Source organism: Ictidomys tridecemlineatus, chromosome 2 (genome assembly GCF_052094955.1).
Source record: "Ictidomys tridecemlineatus isolate mIctTri1 chromosome 2, mIctTri1.hap1, whole genome shotgun sequence".
Classification (NCBI taxonomy): Eukaryota; Metazoa; Chordata; class Mammalia; order Rodentia; family Sciuridae; genus Ictidomys; species Ictidomys tridecemlineatus.
In genome coordinates, this window is record NC_135478.1 from 177,907,039 (window position 1) to 177,933,343 (window position 26,305).

Genomic DNA, 26,305 nt, shown 5'->3' on the forward strand with positions numbered 1-26,305 from the left:
GGTGAATAATACTCAACCACATCAGTATCATATTTAGAGAAATAGGAAGGTATGGAGGAAGTGTTTTAAGTTTCCTCCAGACCCCAAGCAAAAATGCCAGCAATTGAAAGCATCCTAAAAAAACTTAGTAGAAAGAACTTCACATTTTAACAAAATTAATAATGACTTGTGTTCATAAATGTCCATCTAGTCCAGAATATAAGTACAATCTTGTATATAAGAGGGAAATAAAGTGAGACTTTAAAAGATCCCACTAAAACAATCATCAATAACATGGTGCAGTTACAGTACTGATCATCATAGTTATTCATAGCTGTTACAGTACAACTACAGATATAGGTCATTGTTACACAACTTTATTAGGAATTCAGTACCGTCAAAACATTTCTATAAGAGGTCAATATAATAATCTTTTATCGATCTAGGAATTCTGGCACTGAAAGTGTGAATAACCCAAAGTAATGATGTCGTCACCAAGGGACAAGAATAGAACCCAAATCCCTTGACTCCCAAGCTGTGTTTTCCACTAATTGTGCTCCTTTCTACTCATCTGACAGCATCAAGTATAAAGGGTTAGGGAAAGGAGTGGACACAAATGAGCCAAATCTGTGAGGTGGAGACTGCACTGGAAGTCCTAAAGAATCGCCATTTGACACTTTCCTTTTGTTTTGGCTGAGCAAGATGAAAGCAGCAACCACAAACCCCTGGGACCAAGAACTGGAACTAGGTACTGCCTGTTGTGGTTTAACTCTCTCTTTCTCCAGTGAGGCCTTTCCTCTTTAACCTCTCTTCCGGCCAAGCCCTAGTGCTCTCTTCACCCCCCTGGTCTTGATCCTCTCTTCTTCAGTCTCACTCTGCACGTTACGGCTAGGTGTCCCTGTAAGGGTTGGCAAGGGCGCCTCGCTCGTCCTTCAAGCGTCCGGAGGGTTCGAAGCGCCGCGGGAGTTTCCCTAGATAATGAATGGTAGTCAAGCACTGTAAACGTGTTTCAACTGTTAGAGGAACTTCGGAGGTGGGAACCGGGGAACTGTCTGCTCTGCGTGGGTCTAGGCAGCCCGTCAGGACAAAGCGAAATTTAGACTATAAGCACAGAGCTTCCCTCTAGCCGGGAGCTTCCCCCAGCTCAGCGATTCCCTGGGCAACCTCCCACTGGAGGACGCCTGCAGGAGCGCGCTGTTTACACCTTCCCTAGACCAGGAGGAGGAAAGCAGCTTCGCGGACCCGGGGGGATTCCAAACCGTTACTCCGCCCGCTGGGGTGGGGCCATCCCAACGGCCGAGCATGCGCGCTAAGCCAGCCGGCTCCAGGACACTACAAGTCCCACAAGGCAACGCTCCGCGTGGGCGGGCGTCTGCCTTAGCCGCCCCAAGCTTATTCCTCTAGCTACTACCGCTCTCCGGCAGCCGCCGCCCCCCAACCCCCTGGCCCCATCTAGTCCCTTCCCACGCTAAAGGCTACTTCCTCTTGAGGCAAACGGGAAGCCTTAACAATATCAATACCGAAGCTACTGGCTCCGCTTGCCTCTGCCTGGACTATGCCTGACTCCCTCATCAGAGAAGGGTGGTGGAGACGCGAGAAGGGAGCTCTCGCAGGGCAAAGTGGGGCAAACCGGCCACACTTCCGTCTTCTGGGCTCCGGAAGGTAGCGCGCACGCGCTCGTTGCGACTTCGGCTCGGTTGACTTCCGCTCCCACTGTGCCCTGCGAGCCGAATCATGGATCACACTGGTAAGGAGGCGGAGGCAGTGGGGGTCCCAGTTTCATGCCCCCTTGGCTAGTCTGGGACTGGTCGTCCAGCGGGCAAAAGGGGTTACGCTTGCCCCACAGCACTGGGGTGTGGCGGTGAGGAAGAAATCTCATAGACCCTCTTCCCGTGCCCCGCAGGGCCTGCTGCTTCTCGGCCTACCCTCCGGTGCGGTACCTCCATCCTCGGTGCCGGCAACAACCGCTTCTGTGTCTGGTTTTGCTGAGCTCCCAGCTGGGACAGTGGGTGGCGTAGGCTTCCTGGCAAGGGGAGAGCGCCGTATCTTTTATTTATTTAAACTCAACCCAGTTGCTCTGCCCTAGGTTATGGGGTACTGGTGGGTGGATACCAGCGGTGATTGAAGTCTCCTTGCTCTGGTAGTTAGTTGAAGACTTCCTGCTCTCAGCTTTAGGCGGGTGCTGCAGTTATTTCTTGTTTGTCTCTTCAGTCCATCATGGACTAGAGGTTACAGAAGGGAGTCGGATATAGTTTTCCAATTCATAAACAGAGCAGCTAGAAATTTCCACCTAAGCCCAAAGCATGCCTACGCTTCGGCTATGGTCTTTTCTCATCATCAGTTGAGGCCACTTATATAGGAACACAAAAGATCAAGACATTCTCATCCCTTTCGCCGAGGGTAGCTCCACCTCTTGTTAGGTGTTATGTGCTTCGCTTTCTTGTGGTTCTTGGATGTTGAATGAGGCACTTGAAGTTAGTAAGTGCTTCAGTTACATCGATCATAGCACACGTAGGGGGAATAGACTTTTTCTTAAGCATTGATCTGAATGTTCTCAATCATCAGCTACATATTTATTGAGTGTGTGTACATACATGTTTATTTATGCCGGATATGTCTAGATACTTGCAGGCCTGAAGATGGAATGATGGAAGGGTTAACAATAGAACTGGGTTCTTTTCCTCGTGGACATTACATACTGCTGGGGAAGACAGACAGTCACACACATTCTCATTCTCCCCGCCCCCATATATATATATATAAAACTCGTTTACAGATTGTTACAGATTGTGGTGAATGCCTTCAAGGAAAACAAATGCTGTGGAGTAGGAAGTTTCAGAGAGAATGGGCAGGGAAGGTCTTCTGGGAAAGGTTAGTAGTTGAGACTCATGTATAAGAAGAATCTAGCCATGAAATAAAACAGAAGAAACATTTTCAGCAAGTTCAAAGACTCCAGGATAGGAAAATGGAGAGAATGCCAGTTGGTTGTGGCCTAGTTGGCAAGGGGAAAAGAGCCATAAGTTGAGGTTGCAGAGAAGTCTAAGTCACCACCTTCAGGACTTTGAAAGGTACATTAAAGAGTTTAATTTTAGTTTGAGTGAATATGAAGTCTCTGAATAGAAGTAAAAGAAGGAACATAGTCTTAAATATATAATGGATTGTTTTGTGGAAGTCAAGAATAATAGAAAATAGACAATTTAGGAGGTCATTGTAGTAGACCAGAAGGGAGGCTTGGTTTAGTGAAAATGAAGTGATAGAGTACTTGCCTAACATGCAGTTTATAAGGCTCTGGTTTGAATCCCCTGCACCACCACCACAACAAAAGGTGGAGAGAGGTGGGATGAGGGGCGAGAAAGGGCAGAGGCAGTAAATGTTTTGGTGGTAGAGCTCAAGCACCTTCTAATGAATTGATTTGGGGGTATGGGAGAGAAATGCCTGGGCTTCTGGTTTCACTGGAAGTTAGGAATTTGGGAACAAGAATTTGATTTTGGACTGCTGGGTATGGGATGTATATTGATATAGGATGGGTGGTACCAAATGGAGCTCAGAGGAAAGCTATGAACCAAAAATAATATATATATTTGGGAGTTAATACCTTATAGTTGATCTCTTTAAAGCATGAGCATGGGAGAGATCATTTAGTGAGAGGCATTTAGAAAAAAAGAGGGCCTAGAACCAGGCTTTAAGGAATTCCAGAGTTTGGAAAATATATAGAGTTGAAACTCTGGAGTCTTGAGGGTAGGGTAACAAATGTGGAATTTTAGTTTCTCCTTTATCCTGTTATCGGAACTGGGAGTGAAGTCCCTTTTACAGTTTAGAAGTTGTTATATTAGGAAATCTGAAAATGGATGGGTGTGTAAAAGGCTTTATTATCCTAATTTTAAACTTTTAAGTTAAAAGTTTGCATGGGAAATAAAAGTTAATTTCTTTGTGAGACCTTCTCCTTAATGTTTCATATCAGAAGACAGTACCAGTTGCTATACACTGATTGTGAGGAAGAAACTTTTGTGAAAGTTTCAGATATCAAAGTTCATAAACATGAATTTGATGACAATCACAAATAAGCCATTGACAAATGAGGAAATGCTGTTAGCTAGTTAATTGAAGACATCAAGACAGAATAGGCATCTTGAGAATGATTTTAATATCAAAGGGTCTCTGGAAAAATTAGTGCAAAAATGACCCATTGTATATATGGTCATGTGTAAAATTGAAATGTAAAATGAAGTGTTTTAAGGAGAAAAAAATTTTCCATGAAACAGTTAACACTTGATTCATTCTTTGGTCACTCATATGCATTGTTGAATTAGCACCTTTGTAAAGTAACCTAAATTTTGTAAAATATTTCTTTGTTCCTTTTATTCAAGATAAAAATCCTAAACCTTTTTAAGCTACATAATAGCTTGTAAAGGTGTTTCTTGTAAGGTGAATTCACCATAAATGGCCAGTTATCCTTAGTTTTTTCTTTGAGTAATATCCAAGGACTTTGTTACTATGCACAGTATGTTTAGTTATTATATTCAAAAGGAAATTGTATTGTATGTTTTGATCCTTAATTTTAAAAAGACACAAACCAAAAAAAAGTTCCTCAAACAATCCCAGATTGTTGTCACTGTGAAGTGTTCTACTTTATAACTTGAAACTTGTGAAGCAAACAGCAAAGTTTTAAGGGGCAGCAGGCTCTTGCACATGGCAAGCTGGCTATGTGATCAACAACAAGAGACCTCACGTGTTCAGGGTGGTGTGAAAAGAACTTGTAATGAAGTGTTAGTATTTTTATTCACAAAGGTAAAACCCTTAAGAATACTTTTGATAGCTGAAGGACAATATTAGCTCTTTTTTAATAATTGTAAAGTCAGGAATACTTTTTAAGAAAAATGTTATTTAGAAATATCTGCCTTTTGGCTGTTGCATTGCTTTATTTATTGACATAAATAAGCAAATGCATTGAAAATGAATGAAATACATTAATCAGCTTGTTAGTTCATTTAGTGAAATGTTGAAAATTGATAAAGTTGGAAAAGTTGAATTTATTCTAATTTAAGAGTTTAGCTAATCATGTAATCCCTTTTTCATATCCTCCTACAAAATTACCTGTTAAAAAAGTAGAAAGCAGACTGAAAAAATTCAAAATAATCATTCAGGACCTATTTTAACACAAAAAGTGTACATGTAATACAGCCTTGGAGGTCATTGGTACTGTTACTACTTTTGTCTTTACTCATAATTAGTATGGACAGTTTATTTGTTTTGATTGTAATATTGTTTGCAGGGGCAGTTATACAACTTTGTTCAATAACTTATGTTTAAAACATAATTTAAAATTTTTGTTTCTTTGTATTTCTCATTTTAGAGCATTTTCCTTTTTGACTCTAGGTAAAGTTGATTATTTTCTGTGTTATATCTTTTCATTTACTTGAACAAAGGTAACTCTTTAAGCTCTACATGAGTTGGTTCTATGAAATAATAATGGAACATAAGTTAATTTGTTTCATAGATGATAACAAGCAGAGGTGTCATTTGTTTAGACTTAGATTGAGTTAGAAACCTTGCATCCTCCTAGATTATAATTTTCCAATACAGTGCTAAGAATAACTCAGTGTATCTGTAGAAATGTTGTACAAATTATTGCATGTTTCTGTTATTATAGGGTATAATAAATTTTTACTTTATCGTTCAACCCTTTTTAGAAGAACCATTTTAGGCTGAAGGAAATAATCTCTTTAAAACTGACTTCATTTTCAGATGCATTATTTAATTTTGCCTTCATCAGGGTTAGTTTTTTTTTTTTTTTTCAGTTTTATTGGTTACCCTAATGTAAACTTAGCAACTTTATTGACTGTCTACGTGGCAAGCTTGACAGGAGATAGGGATGGTTTTGTTTCTTTTCCTTTTTCATTTTTTTTTAAATTCTCATAGTTACTTTTAAAAAAAAATATTTAATTTGTTTTACATAACAGCAGAATGCATTCGAATTCATAGTGCACATAGAGCACAATTTTCATATTTCTGGTTGTACACAAAGTAGAGTCACACCATTTGTGTCTTCATACATGTACTTAGGGTAATAATGTCCATCTCATTCCATCATCTTTCCTACCCCCAGTCCCCCTCCCTTTCCTTCCCTCCTTTTGTCCTAATCAAAGTTCCTCTATTCCTTCCATGCTCTCCCCACCCCCATTATGGATCAGCATCCACATAGCAGAGAAAACATTTGACATGGTATTCTCCAACCTCATCCATTTAGCAGCAAATGACATGACTTTATTCTCTCTTAATGCTGAGTAATATTCCATTGTGTATATATACCACAGTTTATTTATCCATCTATTGAAGGGCATCTAAGTTGGTTCCACAATTTAGCTTTTGTGAATTGTGCTGCTATAAACATTGGTGTGGTTGTGTCACTATAGTATGCTGTTTTTAAGTCCTTTGGGTATAAACCAAGGAATGGGATGGGATAGCTGGGTCAATTGGTAGTTCCATTCCAAGTTTTCTAAGGAGTCTCCATACTGCTTTTCAGATTGGTTGGACCAATTTGCAATCCCACCAGTAATGTATGAGTATGCCTTTTTTTCCACATCCTTGTCAACATTTATTGTTGTTTAAATTCTTAATAGGTGCCATTCTGACTGGAGTTAGATGAAATCTAACTAGTTTTGATTTGCATTTCTCTAATTGCTAGAGATGTTGAACATTTTATCATATATTTGTTGATTGATTGCATATCATCTTCCGAGAAGTGTCTGTTCAGCTCCTTAGCCCATTTATTGATTGGATTATTATTATTATTATTTTTGGGGTGTTAAGTTTTTTGAGTTCTTTATATATTCTAGAGATTAGTGCTCTATCTGATGTGTGTGTGCTAAAAATTTGCTCCCATTTTGTAGGCTCTCTCTTCACCTCACTGATTGTTTCTTTTGCTGAGAGGAAGCTTTTCAATTTGAATTCAGCCCATTTATTGTTTTTGGATTTTATTTCTTGTGCTATAGGAGTCTTGTTAAGGAAGTCGGGGCCTAATCCAACATGATAAAGACTTGGGTCTACTTTTTCTTCTGTTAGGCGCAGGGTCTCTGGACTAATTCCTAGGTCCTTGATCCATTTTGAGTTGAGTTTTGTGTGTGGTGAGAGGGGTTTATTTTCATTTTGCTGCATGTGGATTTTCAGTTTTCCCATCACTATCTGTTGAAGAGGCTATCTTTTCTTCAATATAAGTTTTTGGCACCTTTTTCTAGTGTGAGATAACTGTATTTATGTGGGTTTGTCTCTGTGTCCTCTATTCTGAACCATTGGTCTACAAGTCTATTTTGGTGCCAATACCATGCCTTTTTTGTTACTATTACTCTGTAGTATAGTTTAAGGTCTGGTATAGTGATGCCACCTGCTTCATTCTTCTTGCTAAGGATTCCTTTGGCTATTCTGGGTCTCTTATTTTTCCAGATGAATGTCATGACTTCTTTTTCTATGAGAAATGTATTGGGATTTCAATTGGAATTGCATTAAATCTGTATAGTATTTTTGGTAATGGTCATTTTGACAATATTAATTCTGCCTATCTAAGAACAAGGGAGATATTTCTATCTTCTAAGGTCTTCTTCAATTTCTTTCTTTAGTGTTCTGTAGTTTTCATTGTAGAGGCCTTTCACCTCTTTTGTTAAGTCGATTCCCACGTATTTTAGGTTTTTTTTTTTTTTGAGGCTATTGTAAATGGGGTGATTTTTCTAGTTTCTCTTTCAGAGGCTTTGTCACTATACAGAAATGCCTTTGATTTATTGGTGTTGATTATCTTGCTACTTTGCTGAATTCATTTATTAGTTCTAGAAGTGTTCTGGTGGAATTTTTTGGATCCTCTAGGTATAGAATCATGTCATCAGCAAATAGTGATAGTTTGAGTTCTTCTTTTCCCATCCATATCCCTTTAATTTCTTCCATCTGTATAATTGCTCTGGCTAGGTTTTCAAGAACTATGTTAAATAGAAGTGGTGAAAGAGGGCATCCCTGACTTGTTCCAGTTTTTAGAAGGAATGCTTTCAATTTTTCTCCATTTAGAATGGAGAAAAATGCCTGGGGCTTAGCATAGATAGCTTTTACAATGTTGAGATATGGTCCTCTTATCTCTAGTTTTTCTAGTGTTTTGAACATAAAGGGGTACTGTATTTGTCAAATGCTTTTTCTGCATCTCTTGAGATGATCATATGATTCTTTAGATATATTGATGTGATGAATTACATTTATTGATTTCTATATGTTGAATCAACCTTGTATCCCTTGGATGAACCCCACTTAATCGTGGTGCACTATCTTTTTAATATGTTTTTGTATTTGATTTGCCAGAATTTTACTAAGAATTTTTGCATCTATGTTTATTAGAGATATCGGTCTGAAATTTTCTTTTTTTGATGTGTCTTTGTCTGGTTTTGGAATCAGGCCTTTGATACTGGCCTCATTGAATGAGTTTGGAAGTGTTCCCTCTTTTTCTATGTCATAGAATAATTTGAGGAGTGTTGGTTTTAGTTCTTCTTTGAAGGTCTTGTAGAACTCAGCTGTGTATCCATCTGGACCTGGGCTTTTCTTAAAGGTTGATAGGCTTCTGATGGCGTCTTCTATTTCATTGCTTGAAATTGATCTGTTTAACTCGTGTATATTGTCCTTATTCAGTTTAGGAAAATCATATGATTCTAAAAATTTGTCTTTGATATTTTCTATTTTATTGGAGTATAAATTTCAAAATAATTTCTAATTATTTTCTGTATTTCTGTAGTTTCTATTGTGATATTTCCTTTTTCATCACAAATTTTAGTAATCTGAGTTTTTTCTCTCCTTCTCTTCATTAGCATGGCTAAGAGTTTATCAATTTTATTTATTTTTTCAAAGAACCAAGTTTTTGTTTTGTCAGTTTTTTTCAATTATTTCAATTTCATTGATTTCAGCTCTAATTTTAATTATTTCCTATTTTCTACTGTTTTTGGTGTTGATTTGTTGTTCTTTTTTCTAGGGCTTTGAGATGTAATGTTAGGTCATTAATTTGTTGACTTTTTCTTCTTTTAAGGAATGAACTCCATGCAATGAACTTTCCTCTTAGTACTGCCTTCATAGTGTCCCAGTGATTTTGATATGTTGTATCAGTGTTCTAATTTACCTCTAAGAAATTCTTATAGTTTAAGACAGAGGTTCTTATCTTGGATTCATGAAGTTTTTTATTTTTCTGTAAACTGTGGAATTAGTGAAAATTTTTATTGTTCAGTTCTCTAAGAGAGATAAAAGTACTAAAGCTTTGTCAGTTTCTAATAGGGTTCCATGTCTCAAAAAGCGTTGCTTTAAAAGTTTATCTAAAATAAAGAAAATTAGCAGTAAATTTGTGTTAGTGTAATATTTAAAATCAGGACTAATATTGTTAACCCTTGATAATGTTGATTATGTTGTTTTAATACCTGAGATGAAATAATCTTCAAAAAGAAAAACTAAAAGAAATTAAAATTTTTTTTTTTTCCCTCTAACATAGACAATGAGTTACAAGGCACTAATAGTTCTGGATCATTGGGTGGTCTTGATGTTCGCAGACGAATTCCTATAAAACTCATCTCCAAACAAGCAAACAAAGCCAAACCTGCACCTCGAACTCAAAGGACTATAAACAGGATGCCTGCAAAGGCTCCACCTGGTGATGAAGGTAATTTGTTTAAACTAATATGTTCAATAGTCTTTTTGTTTATCTCATTGCACCATATGTCTGTGATCTCATTTACTTATGGCTACTTTAATCTTACATGCTCTTTTCAGCCTTTTTATTTCATTTTGGTGTATTTTATATTTTTTTCTCCCTTTATAAGTTTCCCCTTTAAAAATAAACCTAAATGATATTCCAGAAAGCATAGTATAAGTAAAATAGCTCCCTCTATAATCCTTCTTTCCAAAGATAATCTTATTAAGACTTTTGTACAAAAGTACAGTTTTTTCCTAGGTAGTTTTTCATGTAAAGTGCATTTGAAATTTTGCCTTATCAGTACATTCAGATGTACATAATTAAAAAAAAAATTGGTTTGGACAGTGGCTCAGGAGGCAGAGGCAGGAGGAATGTAAGTTCAAAGCTAGCCTCAGCAGTTTAGTGAGGCCCTAAGCAACTCAGCAAGACCCTGTTTCTAAATAAATATATGAAAGGGCTGGGGATATGGCTTAGTGGTAAAGTGCCCCTGGGTTCAATTCTTGGTACCAAAAATAGAAAAAAGAAATAGGTTTGGATATTTCATTTATGATATACCATAATTTATTTAGCAAATTTTTTAGTTTTTTTCCTCTAATAATAGTACAGCAAATATCCTTGTGTATATGGCTTAATATGATTATTTTGTAAAATTTATATTTTGCAAAAACTTTGGATATTTAAAAACTTGATGATAATATACATTTTAGAATTTGTCAGATATTGTCAAATTGCTTTTCAGGAAAGGTACATTAGCTTATATTTCTACACCTCGATTTCTGGTATTATTAACTTATTTTTTTCTTTTCATATATATTTCTTTCATTATATGTAAGGTTTTATATATTATATATATCTTTTCATAGTATTGGTCATTTCTTTTGCCTAAGTTTTTTCTCATTCATATTCTTTTCCAGTTTTTCTGTTTGGCAGTCTTTTCTCCAATTTTTATAAATTAATGCAATTAGCCATTTGTTATATATTGTCTGTATTCTCCACTTGTCTTTTGAATTTTATTTGAATAAAATTTTTATTTGTAAAGATCTTGAAGACACTATGTAGCCAGATAATTAGTCTTGCTCTTAGGACTTTTGGGTTTTAAGAGATTCTTTAAATGGAATTCCTTATTCCATGAATATAAGTTTTCCTATTTTACTATTTAGTAGAGTCAGTAAACTGGCCAGTGGGCCAAATCTGGCCCTGTTTTTATAAATAAAGTTTACAACACAACCATGATTGTTCATGTAAGTTTTATTGGTGGCTGTTTTGCTTTCCTCCTATAATGGCAGAGCTGAGTATTTGTGATAGAGACAATATGGCCCACAAACTCTAAAATATTTATTGTCTGGGCTTTTACAGAAAAAGTTTGCTAACCCCTGTTTTGGGACATTTATGGATATGAGTTTAGTTGTGGTTGTTGATGTTGTTGTTATTTTAATTTTTTTGGTACCAGGATTGAACCCAGGGCACTTTACCATAAGCAATATCCCTAGGGCTCCCCTACTTGTGTTTTTTTTTTTTTTTAAATTTTGAGAGAGGATCTCACTAAGTTGCTTAGGGCGTTGCTAAATGGCTCAGGTTAGCCTCAAACTTAAGCCTCACAAGTTGCTGGGATTATAGATGTATGTCACCATTCTCTGTGTTAGTTTATTAAAAACAAGCAAATGAAAAGCCTAACAGAAAGTGAGGTCTTACTTATTTTTCTCCATAGCAGCTAGCCATTTTGCCAACCATTTACTAGTCTATATATATATATATTTTTTTTTTTTTTTTTTGCTGACTAGGAATCTTGCCATTAACATATGTTAAAGTTCTTAAAGTAGGTATATTTCTAGATTTTCTATTGTATTCTAGCAATCTGACTGTATATTATTATTATTATTTTTTAAAGTATCAGACTTTTTTAGTTACCTTATAAAATGGTTCCTTTTACCATAGGGTTTCTCTTCTGCCTAAAGAAGTCTATTTGAAGTTGAAACATGGTAAATCATTGTGTTAAAACTGGGGTATGATTAAATGGTAGAACATATTTAGCATATTCAAGGTTCTAGGTTGGAATCCTAGCACCAATAAATCAATGAAAAATCACAATAGTTACAGCCTAGGGCAGCTACTCTATTATATAGGCTCCCCTTCCCCCCTTTTTTTGTTAAGTAATATTTTAAACTAAACATGATGTACAATAGCTCTGTCTTAATAATAATCCAAACAATTCCAAAAAAAAAAAATAAATGCGATCATGTTTCCTCTTAGGTATGGCCTCACTCAACCTCAATCCTACAGCTCTTTCTAGAGGGAATTACTGTTACAAGTCTCTCTTAATAGCATTAACTTAGGTTGAAGGTAATTATTGGATATTTAGGTTCACTTATTTGGTATTCTTAAGAAATTATTTTTCCCCCTAAGGCATTGATCAAAATAGTGAGTTTTGGGTGCTAGTATATTATCTGCACAGATATATAATTTAATGATAGGATTACTGGTTAAGCCACTCTGAAAAATTATTATATATTTCTCATTTCGTTGGTCATTCATCTTGGTAATTTTCTGGGTTTCCAGCAATGATTTTCTTTATTTTGAATTTTAAATGACTCCAGCTTTTATGAGGTGTAAGTGGCCATACAAGAGCTTGAGTATGGGGGCTGGGATGTGGCTCAAGCGGTAGCGCACTCGCCTGGCATGCGTGGGGCCCGGGTTCCATCCTCAGCACCACATACAAACAAAGATATTGTGTCCGCCAAATACTAAAAAATAAAATATAAAAAAACAAAACAACAACAACAAAAAAAACCCCAAAATGATAAGAAAACCCTGACTTTGAACTATACATTTGTGTTAGAGGTAATTAAATAGTATATTGGAGTATTCACAAAACTCTTGCGTCACTGTGTGTGTGCGCGCACATGTGTGTGTGTGCGTGCACATGTGTGTGTGTGCGTGCGTGTGCCTGTCCATCCATCTGTCCATAGGTGCTGGTATTTAGCTATGTGGGTAAGATTAAAAGTGTTTTGGCTACTTTGTTTACCAGTTTCAGGGCCAAAAGAGTCATGAGAAGCTTTGAAGGAGGGATATATTTGTCTTCTCAGCTTTACTTTAGGAAATTGGATTCTACCTAGAATTTCCATCAGACTATTCATTGGTTTTCTGTGCTTTTGTATGAGATGAAAGGATTGAGAGGAATGCTATCTCAACTTTTTAATTAGGCGAGAGAAGGTGAGACTATTTGATCTTTTTATTGTCTCAAGTTTATAGATAATAATCATACAGCTCCTGCTATTTGGGTGATTAACCAGGGAGAGGTTTTAATTGAAAGGATGAAGTATGAATATGTTGATTCTAAAGTCATGCCCAGTGTGTGGGTAAGAAGGATTCCTAAGAAAATCTTCAGAAGAGAAATCTTACGTGACTGCATGACCAATATAATTCTGCAACCTGTACACTTAGAAAAATGATTCAAATGTGTGATATGTCAAGATCATTGTACTGTCATGTGTAATTAATTAAAACAAAAAAATAAAAAATAAAAAAACAAAGAAAAATCTTGTCATAGAAAATCTTCAGAATTTGCTCTTTTTCATTATATTCTTTTGGCAATAAAATCAGTTTCTTGCAGCCTTGTATCTACTTTTGTAGATATTAGAATAAATATGATAACTTAAAATATTATGCAGCAAGCATGATGGTTATAATTGATAAGAGCACTTGAATGGGAGTCGAGATTGATTTTGCTGTTAATTACACCCCTGCCCTGTGGGCCCCCCCTCACCATACACAAGATGGAACCCAGGGGCACTCTACCACTTAGTTACATCCTTAGTCCTTTTTTATTTTGAGGCAGGGTCTTGCTAGGTTGTTGGAGTTAGCCTTGAACTTACTCTGTTTCAGCCTCCCTGGTAGCTGGAATTACAGCTGTGTTGCACCATGCCTAGCTCTGCCACTAATCTTGTATGTTGAATTATTGAGTATTCTGCAGTCAATTATAAAGTAATAGGATGGACTATATGATCATTTTTACCTGGTATTTTAAACTTGTCTTAATTACCTTATTTTTAGAAGAACTTTGAAAGACATGAAATGGACTTTTTAGCAAATAGGCCTATTTTGTCATATACATATAGTTCCCAAATGAAATTTAAGATTTGAAAAGTAAATGGGTAACGTTCTTTTTTCCTCAGAAGGATTTGATTATAATGAAGAAGAGCGGTATGACTGTAAAGGGGGCGAACTGTTTGGAAATCAGCGAAGATTTCCTGGACACCTTTTTTGGGACTTTAAGGTATAATTAAAAATAAATTATTAAGTATTAAATAATTGAAATGCATAATATGTGAAGAATGTTATGAATTTTTAATATCTGACTTTTTCATCATACAGAAATCACTTGCTTATTAATGCCAGGTTTCTGTTATTTTCAAAAATAATTTGAGGTGATGTTCATTGAAGTCAAATAAGATCAATAACCACTATTTAAGAAGAAAAACAAACTAATGGTGGGTAATATGTGAGGATTAAACTAAGAAACCTCTATTTCTAATTGTTATAACAATGTTTATAAAATTCTAACCATACCACTGTGAATTCTAAAATTTTTAGAATTGCATAAGAAGAAAATTTTAATTATATCATTTCAACAGATCAACATCTTGGGTGAAAAGGATGATACACCAGTTCATTTCTGTGACAAATGTGGATTGCCTATTAAAATATATGGGCGAATGGTAAGTGTAATTAACTTAAATTCTGTTTTTGTGAATGTAAGCATTTGTGTAGAGATAGAATTCTGAAAAATTTAAGTAGACAAGAGCTTTTCATTCTTTAATAACTATGTTTGTAACATTTAAGTATGAAATATGTAAGCAAAGTTTTGTTTCTTTAATTTTTAAGAGCATGAAATGTTTCCATCATAGTGAATCATTTTTTTAATACCTTTATTTTGTTGTTTAGTCTTTTTTTTCTTTTTTAAATGTGGTGCTGGGGTTTGAACCCAGTGCCTTATGTGTGCTAGGCAAGTGCTCTACCACTGAGGCACAATGCCAGCCCCATAAGTGAAATTTTAATGAAGGGAATACAACAAATTTAATATAATTGTTATTTATTACTTTGGAATAGTTTCAGGAGAAACAAGATAAAATGTGTTTACAGTGGTTTTCAGGAGCTTTTAACCAGCAGGGACTGTGTTAGAAATTTATAGGACTTATACATCTAGAAAATGTAAACAGATGTATGTGTATATATACATTATTAAAAAAGGGATCAAAGTTTTAACACATTCTCAAAGCCTTTGTGATTAAAAAGAGTGTTAACTATTGCTTTTATATGGTTAGTATTTATTAAATGTTCATTTGAACAGTTTTCATATGCTTTCTAGATATAGATCACTATGCTTATTTTTTTTTTTTTTACGGAAATATTTTAAGTTGTTCCAGTGTGCTTAACTATAATGTCTTTGTTTACAGATTCCATGCAAGCATGTTTTTTGCTATGACTGTGCTATTTTACATGAAAAAAAAGGAGATAAGATGTGTCCAGGGTAAGATAAGGTCATTTTTACTTTTTTAATTGGTAAAGTTTGTGGTGTAATGATTTATAAAGGGTTAAAGGTCAGGGTGTGATGTAAACCAGGCAAAAATATCAAATATGTAGACATGGCTAATCTTTGTGAGCCCAGAGTTGGCTTTAACCTTTTCAAGATGATGGGCAGCCACCATCGGTCAACTTAAACTGACCCATATGATAAAATCTCTGTGCCATCAGAGAATTAGTATTCTAAACCAGAAGCAATTATTTTTTTGTTTGCTTTTCATAGTCTCAAAAAAGTTATGAAGAACTAAGTCCATTTTGGGATAGTCAGTCTTTCGTTTTCTTTTGGTTGTTCTTTCCCTCTTCCTCACTAGAGAGGTAGTGTATGGGTTAGTGATTAAGAACAGAGACTCCTGGTATTAGAATTCTTAAATTCAAATCCCTGTTCGGCCATTTATTGGCTATGTGACATAAGCTATTTTTTTATCTATAAAATGGGACTGGTAATTATACTGACCTTCCTAGATATTTTTAGAATTCATCAAAGACTGATTGATTGATAGAACAAAGCACTATGTATATATAAGCTATTCAAATATGATTATTATATAACTTCATTTAACAAATGAGGAAACGAATTAAACACAGTTGTGACATAGACCCAAACAAGTTATGAAGAGGTAGGTCCATTTTGGGATAGTTTAAAAGAATTGAGAATAAAGTAGGAATTTTTATATCAGTTTAGAACCCCTCATAAGGCAGGCTTGAGAAAGATTAATAGAAACTTCCTTGGAACAGCCTTAGGTGATTGATTGATTGATTGTAAGTTGTATATGGAGCACAACGTCTTTATTTTTATGTGGTTCTGCGGATTGAACCCAGTGCGTCACATATGCTAGTCAAGCGCTCAACTGAGCTATAATTCCAGTCCCAGCCTTAGGCTTCTTAGATTCCTTATAACCTCTATTTGAAGCACTCCAAGGCTTGTAGTATTGGTTGCTAACAAAGCTATGAATGATTGCATGGGGTGATTCCCTTTTTAGTGTAGGAAATTGGCATTACTGAGAAAGGAATGATTCATTGAGAACCCAATGACAACTGATTTTCTTGGCTTGAAGTAACATTATAAAATTTGTACTGGGGGTTAAAACAGTATTCTGTAAAATTGTAATTCAGGAGAGTTATGAAATTAGAAGCTTATATTGCTTGTTTTGGTTATTTTCTCTAATGCCTAATTTTTCAACCCCGTGTACATTAAGTTATGTAGTAAATTTAGATTGCTTCCTTTGGATAAAGGGTTTCATATGTGATAAAACAGTATGTAAAGGACATTAAGAAATTTCCTCTTTTACATAAGGGTTCCAGTGATAATGTTTAACAGGTAATTTGGTTTTCAAGGCATTAAATATAATTCTAGTAAGCACCTCACCTGTGCTGTCCTTAGCTATTTTAGGACATAAGCCTATCTGGATTAATATACCCAGATCAGGAAGTGAAGAAATGACAACCAGAGTTAATATAAACATTATATATTACTGCTGTTAGGCATCACCCAGAGAAAGTGTCTCACATCCTCTTAATGTAGGGATGTTTCTGAGTTTATAATGAAAAATTAGAAGTGTGTTATATAGTCACTCAAGGGAAGCATTTTAGTATCAACAGGAATTGCCAGCCTTATAGCAGGATGGAGAAATAGAACTCAACTTCAAGAGTATAGAGCCATTTAACCTAACTTATTGGCATACACCTGTAATCCCAGTGATTATGGGGGCTGAGGCAGGAGAATCACAAATTTGAGACTAGCTTCATCATCTTAGTATCTCAAAAAACTAGAAAGGTCTGGGGATGTAGCTCAGTGGGTAAAGTACCCCAGGTTCAACCCCTAGTACCAAAAAAATATATATTTAATAAGAATGACAGTTGACACACATAGTCATTGTTAACAGCTTGTATCTAAACAATATCACTTAACCGGTGATTAAATAATGTCACTTTCATTATTTGATCTTAAGAACACTCTTTTAAGGTGAAATAACAACATTGTGAGTTAGAGTACATAATTTAATTTCACTTGACAAATGAGGAAACATTCAAAATGGGTCAATGACTTCCCAATTCAAAAAAATTCCTTTCCTAAAGGGACCCTGATAGTCAAGGTTTAAATTTAAGTTTTTTTATATTTAATGTTAAGAACACTAATGGTTAGGATGATCTTACCCATTGTTATTGTCCTTGCAGCATCTCCCACTTACTGTTCTTCATTTAGTAGTATTTGCTCAGCAAATACTGCTCAGTAATTCAAGGTCTGAATTCCTTTGGTTGTGACAGGTCCTTGGCTTAGTTCTTTCTGGATTATTATTATTATTATTTTTACAAATGAATAAAAAGTCACTTATAAAATCAGTTCAAAGTGTTGGAAAGTATAAGGTCTCCTTTTAAGATATATTCTGGTAATACCACGAAGAGTTCGAGGTTGACAGAAATAATGATTAGAAACAAGGTAGGGGAGATTAAAGTTACTTAGAATAACTATAACTTTTAATGTACACTTTTGCTGTTTATGTAACATTTTAAAAGTAGGTATATTTTTAAAAATAAGTGCATTATTTTTACCTTTTTAGTAAATCAAATTTTTTCCCTTCTAATTTAGCTGTAGTGATCCTGTGCAGCGAATTGAACAGTGTACACGAGGTTCTCTCTTCATGTGTAGCATTGTTCAAGGGTGCAAGAGAACGTATTTGTCTCAGAGAGACTTACAGGCTCATATCAACCATCGCCATATGAGAGCTGGAAAACCTGTTACCCGTGCTTCACTTGAAAATGTTCATCCTCCTATTGCCCCACCACCAACCGACATCCCTGATCGTTTTATAATGCCACCAGACAAGCACCATATGAGTCATATTCCGCCAAAGCAGCACATCATGATGCCACCACCTCCTTTGCAACATGTGCCTCATGAGCACTATAATCAGCCACATGAGGATATTCGTGCTCCTCCAGCAGAATTGTCCATGGCTCCACCTCCACCTCGTTCGGTCAGTCAGGAAACCTTTCGCATTTCAACAAGAAAACACAGCAATTTAATAACTGTCCCTATTCAGGATGACTCAAATTCAGGTGCTAGAGAACCACCACCTCCTGCCCCAGCACCTGCTCACCATCATCCTGAATATCAGGGTCAACCAGTGGTATCGCACCCTCATCATATTATGCCTCCACAACAACATTATGCACCACCCCCACCTCCTCCACCACCAATAAGCCATCCAATGCCACATCCTCCCCAGGCTGCAGGTACTCCTCACTTGGTGTATAGCCAAGCTCCACCTCCACCAATGACCTCTGCTCCACCACCAATAACCCCTCCCCCTGGACATATTATTGCCCAGATGCCACCTTATATGAATCATCCTCCTCCAGGACCTCCCCCACCTCAACATGGTGGTCCACCTGTAACTGCTCCCCCTCCTCACCATTATAATCCAAATTCTTTACCCCAATTTACTGAAGATCAAGGAACTCTGAGCCCTCCATTTACACAACCAGGGGGAATGAGTCCTGGTATATGGCCTGCACCAAGAGGGCCACCTCCTCCTCCACGAATGCAGGGTCCGCCTTCTCAAACCCCACTTCCTGGACCACATCATCCAGATCAGACAAGATACAGACCTTATTACCAATGATAATAGTATTTTGAACTGAAGATATGATGAGGAAAAAAAACTTAACATGTAGTCAATCTTTTAATTAAGCTTTGACTGTTTGGGGAAGGAAAAGTACCTCTGAGGTGACTAAAAAACACGTAGGGTCTTGTCTCTAAAATGGTTTTAAATCTTGACCTTAGGATTGATTTCAAGTACTATGCTATAGTGCAGATGAGTTGCTCAGTTGAGCACAGCTATATTTTAACAACTTTGTTCCCTAGGTGGTAAATTGACCCAGAAGAGACCATTTGTAAGAAAAAATTTTTTTGAAAAAAAAATTTTCATTGTTCCACTTTCAAAAGTATTGCTTTTGTTAAACCCAATGTTTAGTTTTTCTTGTGATACATTTTTGTTAACCTGTGTAAAAGGATTAAATTTCAATATGGTTGTAAAAATGCTATTTTTATGTGAATTTAAGTGCAGCCACATACTGTTTTATAAAACCATATGTTTTACCACTAATTTCCCAAAGTTACAATAAAATCCTAGAAGTAAAAATTTGCTAGAATTTGCTATAAGGGCAGACTGTTAAACGATAGAGAATTATTTCACATTTTAGGCACTGAAATTTTGCGATATCGTAAGTATGTAATACACTTCACTTGGATGCCTTTTTATGTTAAGGCAGCCTCAGGAGCACCAAAATACATTGGAATTCCAATACTAAGATATATTTATGTTTGTAATATTAAAAAATATTCTAATTATTTGAAAAGATATGGCCAAAGGATTCAACACTGTAGGCTCCAAGCTGGTGGGAAAATACTGTTACTTATTAATGCTTTTTTAGTGAATGGTTGGAATCACATGATGCACCACACTTATTAATCTTAAGTAACATTATTTTATAGAACTGTTTAAATGGTGTTATTTAGATGAAGTGTGTTCTACTCTGTTCATTGTCTTAAGCTAAATATTTAGGGCTAAATAGACTTTATATAAATCCTCGTTTCATGGTAGCTTAATTCTGTGCTTATGTGGATTCTCGTTTATTGGATTTTAAACTACAATTTGAATGTTGTAGAGGAATTTAAATAATGTATTAATGAAGGATGTTTTCTTATAATCACAAACTAGCATTTGCTCAGGTTTCATTGCTGTGTAATAAGGGGTTTTCCTCTAACTTGAAATTTAAAAACTATTTCCTTTCCCTTTGGTTGGTAAACAGTCTAAACTTGGAATATTTTAGCATGGAGTCAACAGTAAAGACTACCAGATAATTTTGTATTGGAGAATAGAAAAGTAATGACTAAATTGTGAATTTCAGTGCTTTATAAGGTGCCTTTAGAGTCAGCTTTTGCATTATAGGGGCTTGTTACAGTCCAGCTGAGATGACCACTTACAGTTTATACAGATCTCATATGTATAAATCAATCTTCTTAGGATATTATTGTATATCCTTTGAATAAACCCTGTGAAGTTTTTCCTCCTCCCCTAAAATGGTGCATAACATAAACATGATGTGTAGAATGCAGATATCATTTATTAGATAGTTTGTATAGTATATAAATTTAGAACATTTCTTTTTGACAAAGGATAAACTGATTGCTAATTTACCATTTGATTCTGTCAGGAACAGGCAAAACACAATTCTTGGATAATCAGATGCAAAATCATTTCTGAACTTAGAGCAGAATTTAGAAATAATACAAATGGCCATTTCAACTTTGGCTGAAAGTAAATAATACACTTTTTTCTTAAGCAAGCGGTTTTTCACACTTAGCAGTTTGAAAGTCTAGTTTGTTAATGCACTATTTCTAGTGAGAAATTCTTGTTATTAGAAGCATGGGAGTGAAATAGTGTGAAATGGTGGTGAGTGCTTCTATCATATTACTGTAGGTACTTGGACTGGTGCAAACTTGATTCCTTTTCATGCCCCTGTTTAGGAGCTGTTAAAATATTACTGTTTAAATCCCAACCGTTCTTTGTTTCTTGTAATTAGAAAAATAGCCAAATTCACTTTAGAGCTTCTCAACTATTTATGAAAAGCTCTCCTGCGCTTATTGAAATTCACTAGCATTGAATGTGGCAAGAAACCACTTTGTGTTTTGGATAAAAAAAATATTATCATGGTGAAATTCCACATTAATAATTCTTATAGACTTTTTAAAATGATTTATTTTTCAGTTATGTTTAATAAATATGCAGGGAGGCAGATCAGATGAATGTCTTGTAGCGGACAAAAATTTTAAATGGTGTTAGACTTGAATTCATCAGTTCATTGTTTGAATGAGGGTGGGTGGGTAGAAGGAAAACAAAATTACTGTTAGTGTTTCTTTTCTTAAGGAAAAAGATGTGAATCCCAGCCTTATTTCAGGGAAGCCTTTGAAGCTATGATGGACATAAGTCTAAATGTATGTATGTTTCATTATATTGCTCTTAAGACTACTGAGGTGGCAGTTTAATTCTTAACAACAATAAAATGGAAGCATAAATACTATTTTGCCTAGATGAGTTTTTACCTAATGATGACATGCTTGGGAGAATACAAAATTTTCGATGTTTATGTTATAACTTTCCACAGCAAAATTAGGTTCACTTTTTTAAAGATTAAAACCAACAAATTGTTATATTTCTTTGGTGCATGTTTGTACAGTATAGTATTTGGGGAACAATCTGTTGCAAAGACCTTAAGAAACTATCCATTTTATTCAAAATTGTGTAATTACTAATCATATCTAGCCAAAATATAAGTAGAAAAGAGATTTGAGCCTAATTTAAAAACTCAAAAATAAGTGGCTGTTTATGAAATATATAGAACTGCTTTAAAGTTTTGTTCTGAATGATATTCTGGGAGAGTATCTTTTTGATAAAGACCTACACTGCTGTCTTTCATGAATTTTTAAAAATAGTCTTATAAGTACATGAAAAAACACAAATATCTAAAAAATATACTTCTCAGATTAGCCATCAAATCATCATGTTAAATGAAATTTGACATAATCATATTCAAACATTATAGCCGGATTGAAGGGAATTTACTTTTTTGTGAGTAATTTGTCTGTATTGTATGAGTATGGCCTAGAAACCAAGCAGAATTTACTTACTACAATAAATGCACACTGTAGTAAAGCAGTGTTTAGATAATACACTAAGCTGAAAGGAATGGGAATTATGCCAGATGAAATGTTAGGTAGTACTACTAATAAGAATTTTCTTGGCTTTTCAAACACCTTGTTTTGATTCATGCACCTTGGATTTTCCATCGTCGAAAAATACTTTAAGGGTGATTGCTTAAAATAACACTTGTGTTAAAGCTTAATTTCCCCATCTTTAAAAATTATGAATTTTTAGGCTTTACAAAAATTATAGTATTGAAAAGTAAGTAATAGGTTTGGTTCTCACATTGTTCAGGATCATCTTTTAAAAAAATAACTCATTACAAAATATTTTCTATGACCCAAGAATATCTATCATTTCTATTTTAAGTAGTTGTAAGCCCTGTCATATTGAATTTAAGCCCATTTTTGTTGGGGACCACAAATCAAGTCAAGATGGCGCCTGGCAGTTTGCCAGGAGGAGTGGTTTGTGAGGCAACGCCACTGAGCCGTTAAGTTGGTGGAGATTTCTTATTGGCTGATTGCTGTAACTGGATGATGCTAATTGAGTCAAGCTGTGTGTAATCAGGTATATGTACCTCTGCTGTTTTGTAATAAAGTGGCTCCTGCTACCTTGAGTTCCCGCTCAGTTTCCCTGCAATAAAGCAGTTCCCGTTTCAACCTTGAAGTTGCTTTTCACCTCCTGGTTATTGTGCCCAGCTGGACCTCGGCACATTTTCTGTTAAATTGTCCTTTTGCCTTCAGATTGGAAATTTCCTGCTAAATTTTACTTTACTTCCTTGTTTAAAATCTTTTATTTTTAAAAAAATTTTAGTCACTTTCAGTTACACAGGTATGATATCCTGTGGGGAAACAAACTAATATTACAAATAAAGGCAGAGATACCTTCAATCACTTGCCCAGTGAGCTTCTGATAAGTCTTGTTAAAACTAACTTGTATGACTAATCATTTTATAGATCTGATATTTAAATAGACATGCTCAGCTGGTAAGCATCTTAATCCATGCCAAATGTAAATTTCATAACCTCTATTCAATAATTATATACTGAGTTCCTATTGTAGAATATGAAGATTCATTCAAATATTTATGCACTAGACATAGTGCTAAGTAAGCACTAAGTAAAGTTTTAAACTTGTAACACAAGTGTTATTTTAAGCATCCTCAAAAGTATTTTTCAGTGATGGAAAGGCCTTAATAAAGAATTTGACCCTGCTCCAGATAGGTGGGATGCACAATCTTTAAAAGAGACAAAGTGATTTATAAACATTAGATTGTAGACCATGTGGTAAAATCTTATGCAAAAAAGAAAAAGGGTAATTGGACTAGGTGTTTGTGATTTTAAGTAAAATGGACTAGGTAGAACTCATTGAAAAAGTGACATTTGATGAAAAATATTGAGTGAAAGTCAGATAATGTAGGTCAGAGTTTTTGAAGCATAGTGCGCAGTTTGTAAAGGCCTGAAATGAGATTGCACCTTGCATATTTGAGGAGAAGCAAGGAGTCTGGAGTAGAATAAATGAGATACTAGGAGGTCAAAGACTGGGGTTTTAGGCCAGTGGTAGAGCACTTTCTTAGCATGTACAAGAAAGACCTTGAGTTCAATAGCCAGTTGTGTGTGTGTGTGTGTGTGTGTGTGTGTGTGTGTGTGTGGCGGGGGGAGTCAGAGATAATAATGGAATAGGGAAATAATAGGCCTTGAAGGCTTTGAGTCTGCTCCAATAGATTTGAGAAGCCATTGTAGCCTCCTGACTAAAAGAGTGGAGAATCTGGCAGAGACCAGTCAGAAGAGTGTTCTAATACTTTACACAAGAGATGATGGTGGTAGCATTGTAGGCATTAAGAACTGGATGACTTGTGGAAGGATACATATATGTATATAAATAAATATGCATAAAAATTAAGCACCTAATATGTATTAGATGTGGGTATGTAGTAATGAACAAAAAAGATATAGTCCCTGACCCTTAGGGGCTCACAGTTTAACTTGTCTTGGAATTGTCCTTGATAGTCATCCCTAAGATTTTCTCAAGAGATTTTCTTTTATGTATTTTTCAAGTTATAGTGGAAGGATTTTTTTTTTTTTACCTTAAAAAATGTCCTGCTTTGAAATAGATTAGTTTTTAGACAGGTCTTAATTTCCTTTGGGAAGTAATATTTCCTAATTAAAAACCTGGGCTCTGAAGTTGGATTTCTGGACAGGTTTCTGCAACTATATACCTTAGACTAGTTTTTGTGTCCTTGTTGAGCCTTGTTTTACTTTGTTACAAAGTCAGCATAATCATAGTGTCTACTTGTAAGGGCTATTTTGAGAATTAATTGATTGTATGTTTACATAGTCAATAAGATTTTCTGACAGATTTGTCAGCCTGAGCAGCCTGAAGAGTGGAGTTGTAAAATCACAGAGTCAGAAAATATGCTGGTAGAACACAATAAGGGGAGCAGATCAATTTCAACAAGGTGAAATCCAGGAGGAAGTACCAAAAAAAGTGAATTAATTATCCCTCTTCTATTCTTGTTCATACAGTGAATAGTCAGACTTTTGTTTAAAGCATTTTATTTATGTTTCTAAGTGGCAACTTATTACAAATATTTATCAAATATTTAATTAATTATAAGACAAACTGCTCAACATGTATAGCTTCAAACTTTTTAATTTCAATAATGTATTTGTGTCTCCTCAAGGTGGTTCTGTCTTCCAATTGTATTTTCTCCTTCAATCTTCCTCTAGTTTACATAATTTTATTTCTATCTTGCATCGTGATTTCCTATCCTCATCCTAAATCAGGGATCAGATTTCTGTACTAGTAAATAAATTCTACTGCTTACTAAGTAGAGGCCCAGGCCCACATGTTCCCACTACTCAAAGCATATCCACCTTAGAGACCTAGAAGAAAAGAAACATTTCAGGATATAAAGGTTGAATGTATGGTGATGTGGGCCTGACAACTGAAGCACCTGTGCCTGTTCCCTGTGATCTTGGTTGGCAAGAATGTGGAGGGCATCAGTTCCTGGGAAGATACTGTAGCCTTCAGCCACAGCCCTATATAAAGCGTTTGTCCCCTGCTCAAGTCAAATGATCACTTAAATAGACTCCCGTTTTCAATTTCTAGTCTATACCTTATATCAAGGAAAAGATCTTATTCTGAGGTTTGTGGGGCACACATACATGTGTATATATTTTTTTCCCCTAAAATCCACAAGGTGCATAAAACTATGAGATGTTCATGATTCAAACTGTTTAAGAAACACTGTAAAGAGTACTGATATTATAGTTTGATTTAAGATCAGCTATGTAAATAACCTTTATTATGCTTTTCTCTATTTGGGCTTACATCCAGTAAACAAACCCTCTCAGTATAAGACACTGTTAACAAAGGATGAAAGAGTATTTTGACAATAAATGTTGAAAGATAAATCTAAAACAATTGAGACAGCTTTTCCCATTGACAAGATGATTGGAACAATGCCAGTGAGAAAGAAGCCTGGGTACTGAATCTCATTCTCCAGTGAAATTGAGCTCGAAAGATGTTATTCTGCCCTTTCAGTTGCAATGACCAGCAGTGAAAAAAGAAAAGAGTCATCCCTTTTCCTACCACTTGTTTTCTTCCCATTGAGGCCAGGAAAAATTGGCTATCTATCCATCATGGTCTCTCTTTTTACCTTGCTTTGTCATTTTATAGCCCACATTAGCCTATACATTTTTCATAGTAAGAAGGGGAAAATAAGGATTTGCCTCAAAAGCTAATTGTAGTTACACATATGACATTAGGAGAATTGTGTCAATCTGGATAGTAGGTTAGATATTTTAAAAAGCTGGAGGAGCAGTCATAAAATCTGTGCAGAGAAGTCTCATCACAGGAGTTTTGTTAAAAGATTCTCATGTAGCAGTTTTCTATTCAGACCACTATAAAAAGGACCCACAGCAAGCATGTATCAGAAAGCTTATAACAAATTTAATAAAACAACACATTTGCTGTACAACTGAATTTTTTAAAATGGAGAAATATTAACATGACCTGTATAAATTATGAGATTCAAAGCAGTGGTATAAAGACACTGCAAAGCATTGTGAAAGTTCTGACTTGAATGGAAATCTGACAGTGCTACAAAAATACATATATACAAAATAATTTTCCTTTGATAAATCTAAGGTATAAAATTAAAGAGTATTTACATAATTTTATATAGATATGTGAAAAATATACCATGCTAGAACAATCTCGTTCCAAAGTTTGAAACATAATTCTATCAAATACAAATATTCTTCATACAATGTATGAACTTATCAATAAAGTTATTGATAAGTTCATACATTGTATGAAGAATATTTGTATTTGA

The 26,305-nt window shown here is 35.3% G+C and overlaps 1 protein-coding gene and 1 long non-coding RNA gene across 3 annotated transcripts; one reads left to right on the forward strand and one right to left on the reverse strand.

Moving 5' to 3' along the window:
* Nucleotides 1–336: 336 nt before the first annotated feature.
* LOC120891882 (uncharacterized) lies at nucleotides 337–1,633 on the reverse strand. The gene is made up of 2 exons (XR_005736465.2): nucleotides 1,500–1,633; nucleotides 337–950 (listed from the first exon to the last, which is right to left on the reverse strand). It is a non-coding gene; the product is annotated as an uncharacterized LOC120891882 (long non-coding RNA).
* On the forward strand, nucleotides 1,568–21,346 carry Cbll1 (Cbl proto-oncogene like 1). Of its 2 annotated transcripts, none has more exons than XM_005319443.5 (6): nucleotides 1,568–1,726; nucleotides 9,482–9,649; nucleotides 13,858–13,955; nucleotides 14,314–14,397; nucleotides 15,136–15,209; nucleotides 17,850–21,346. In XM_005319443.5, exons 1-6 carry the CDS (start codon nucleotides 1,714–1,716, stop codon nucleotides 18,883–18,885), a joined length of 1,473 nt encoding a protein of 490 aa, XP_005319500.1. In that variant the 5' UTR covers nucleotides 1,568–1,713; the 3' UTR covers nucleotides 18,886–21,346. The 2 variants fall into 2 exon arrangements, with proteins under 2 accessions (XP_005319500.1, XP_005319499.1); XM_005319442.5 differs by having other exon boundaries at nucleotides 1,570–1,726; nucleotides 13,855–13,955.
* The last annotated feature ends 4,959 nt before the right edge of the window (nucleotides 21,347–26,305 follow it).

Coding starts and splice junctions, on each gene's coding strand:
- Cbll1 (XM_005319442.5), top strand. Junction 13,956..14,313: donor ACCTTTTTTGGGACTTTAAG/GTATAATTAAAA, acceptor TCATTTCAACAG/ATCAACATCTTGGGTGAAAA. Junction 15,210..17,849: donor GGAGATAAGATGTGTCCAGG/GTAAGATAAGGT, acceptor CTTCTAATTTAG/CTGTAGTGATCCTGTGCAGC.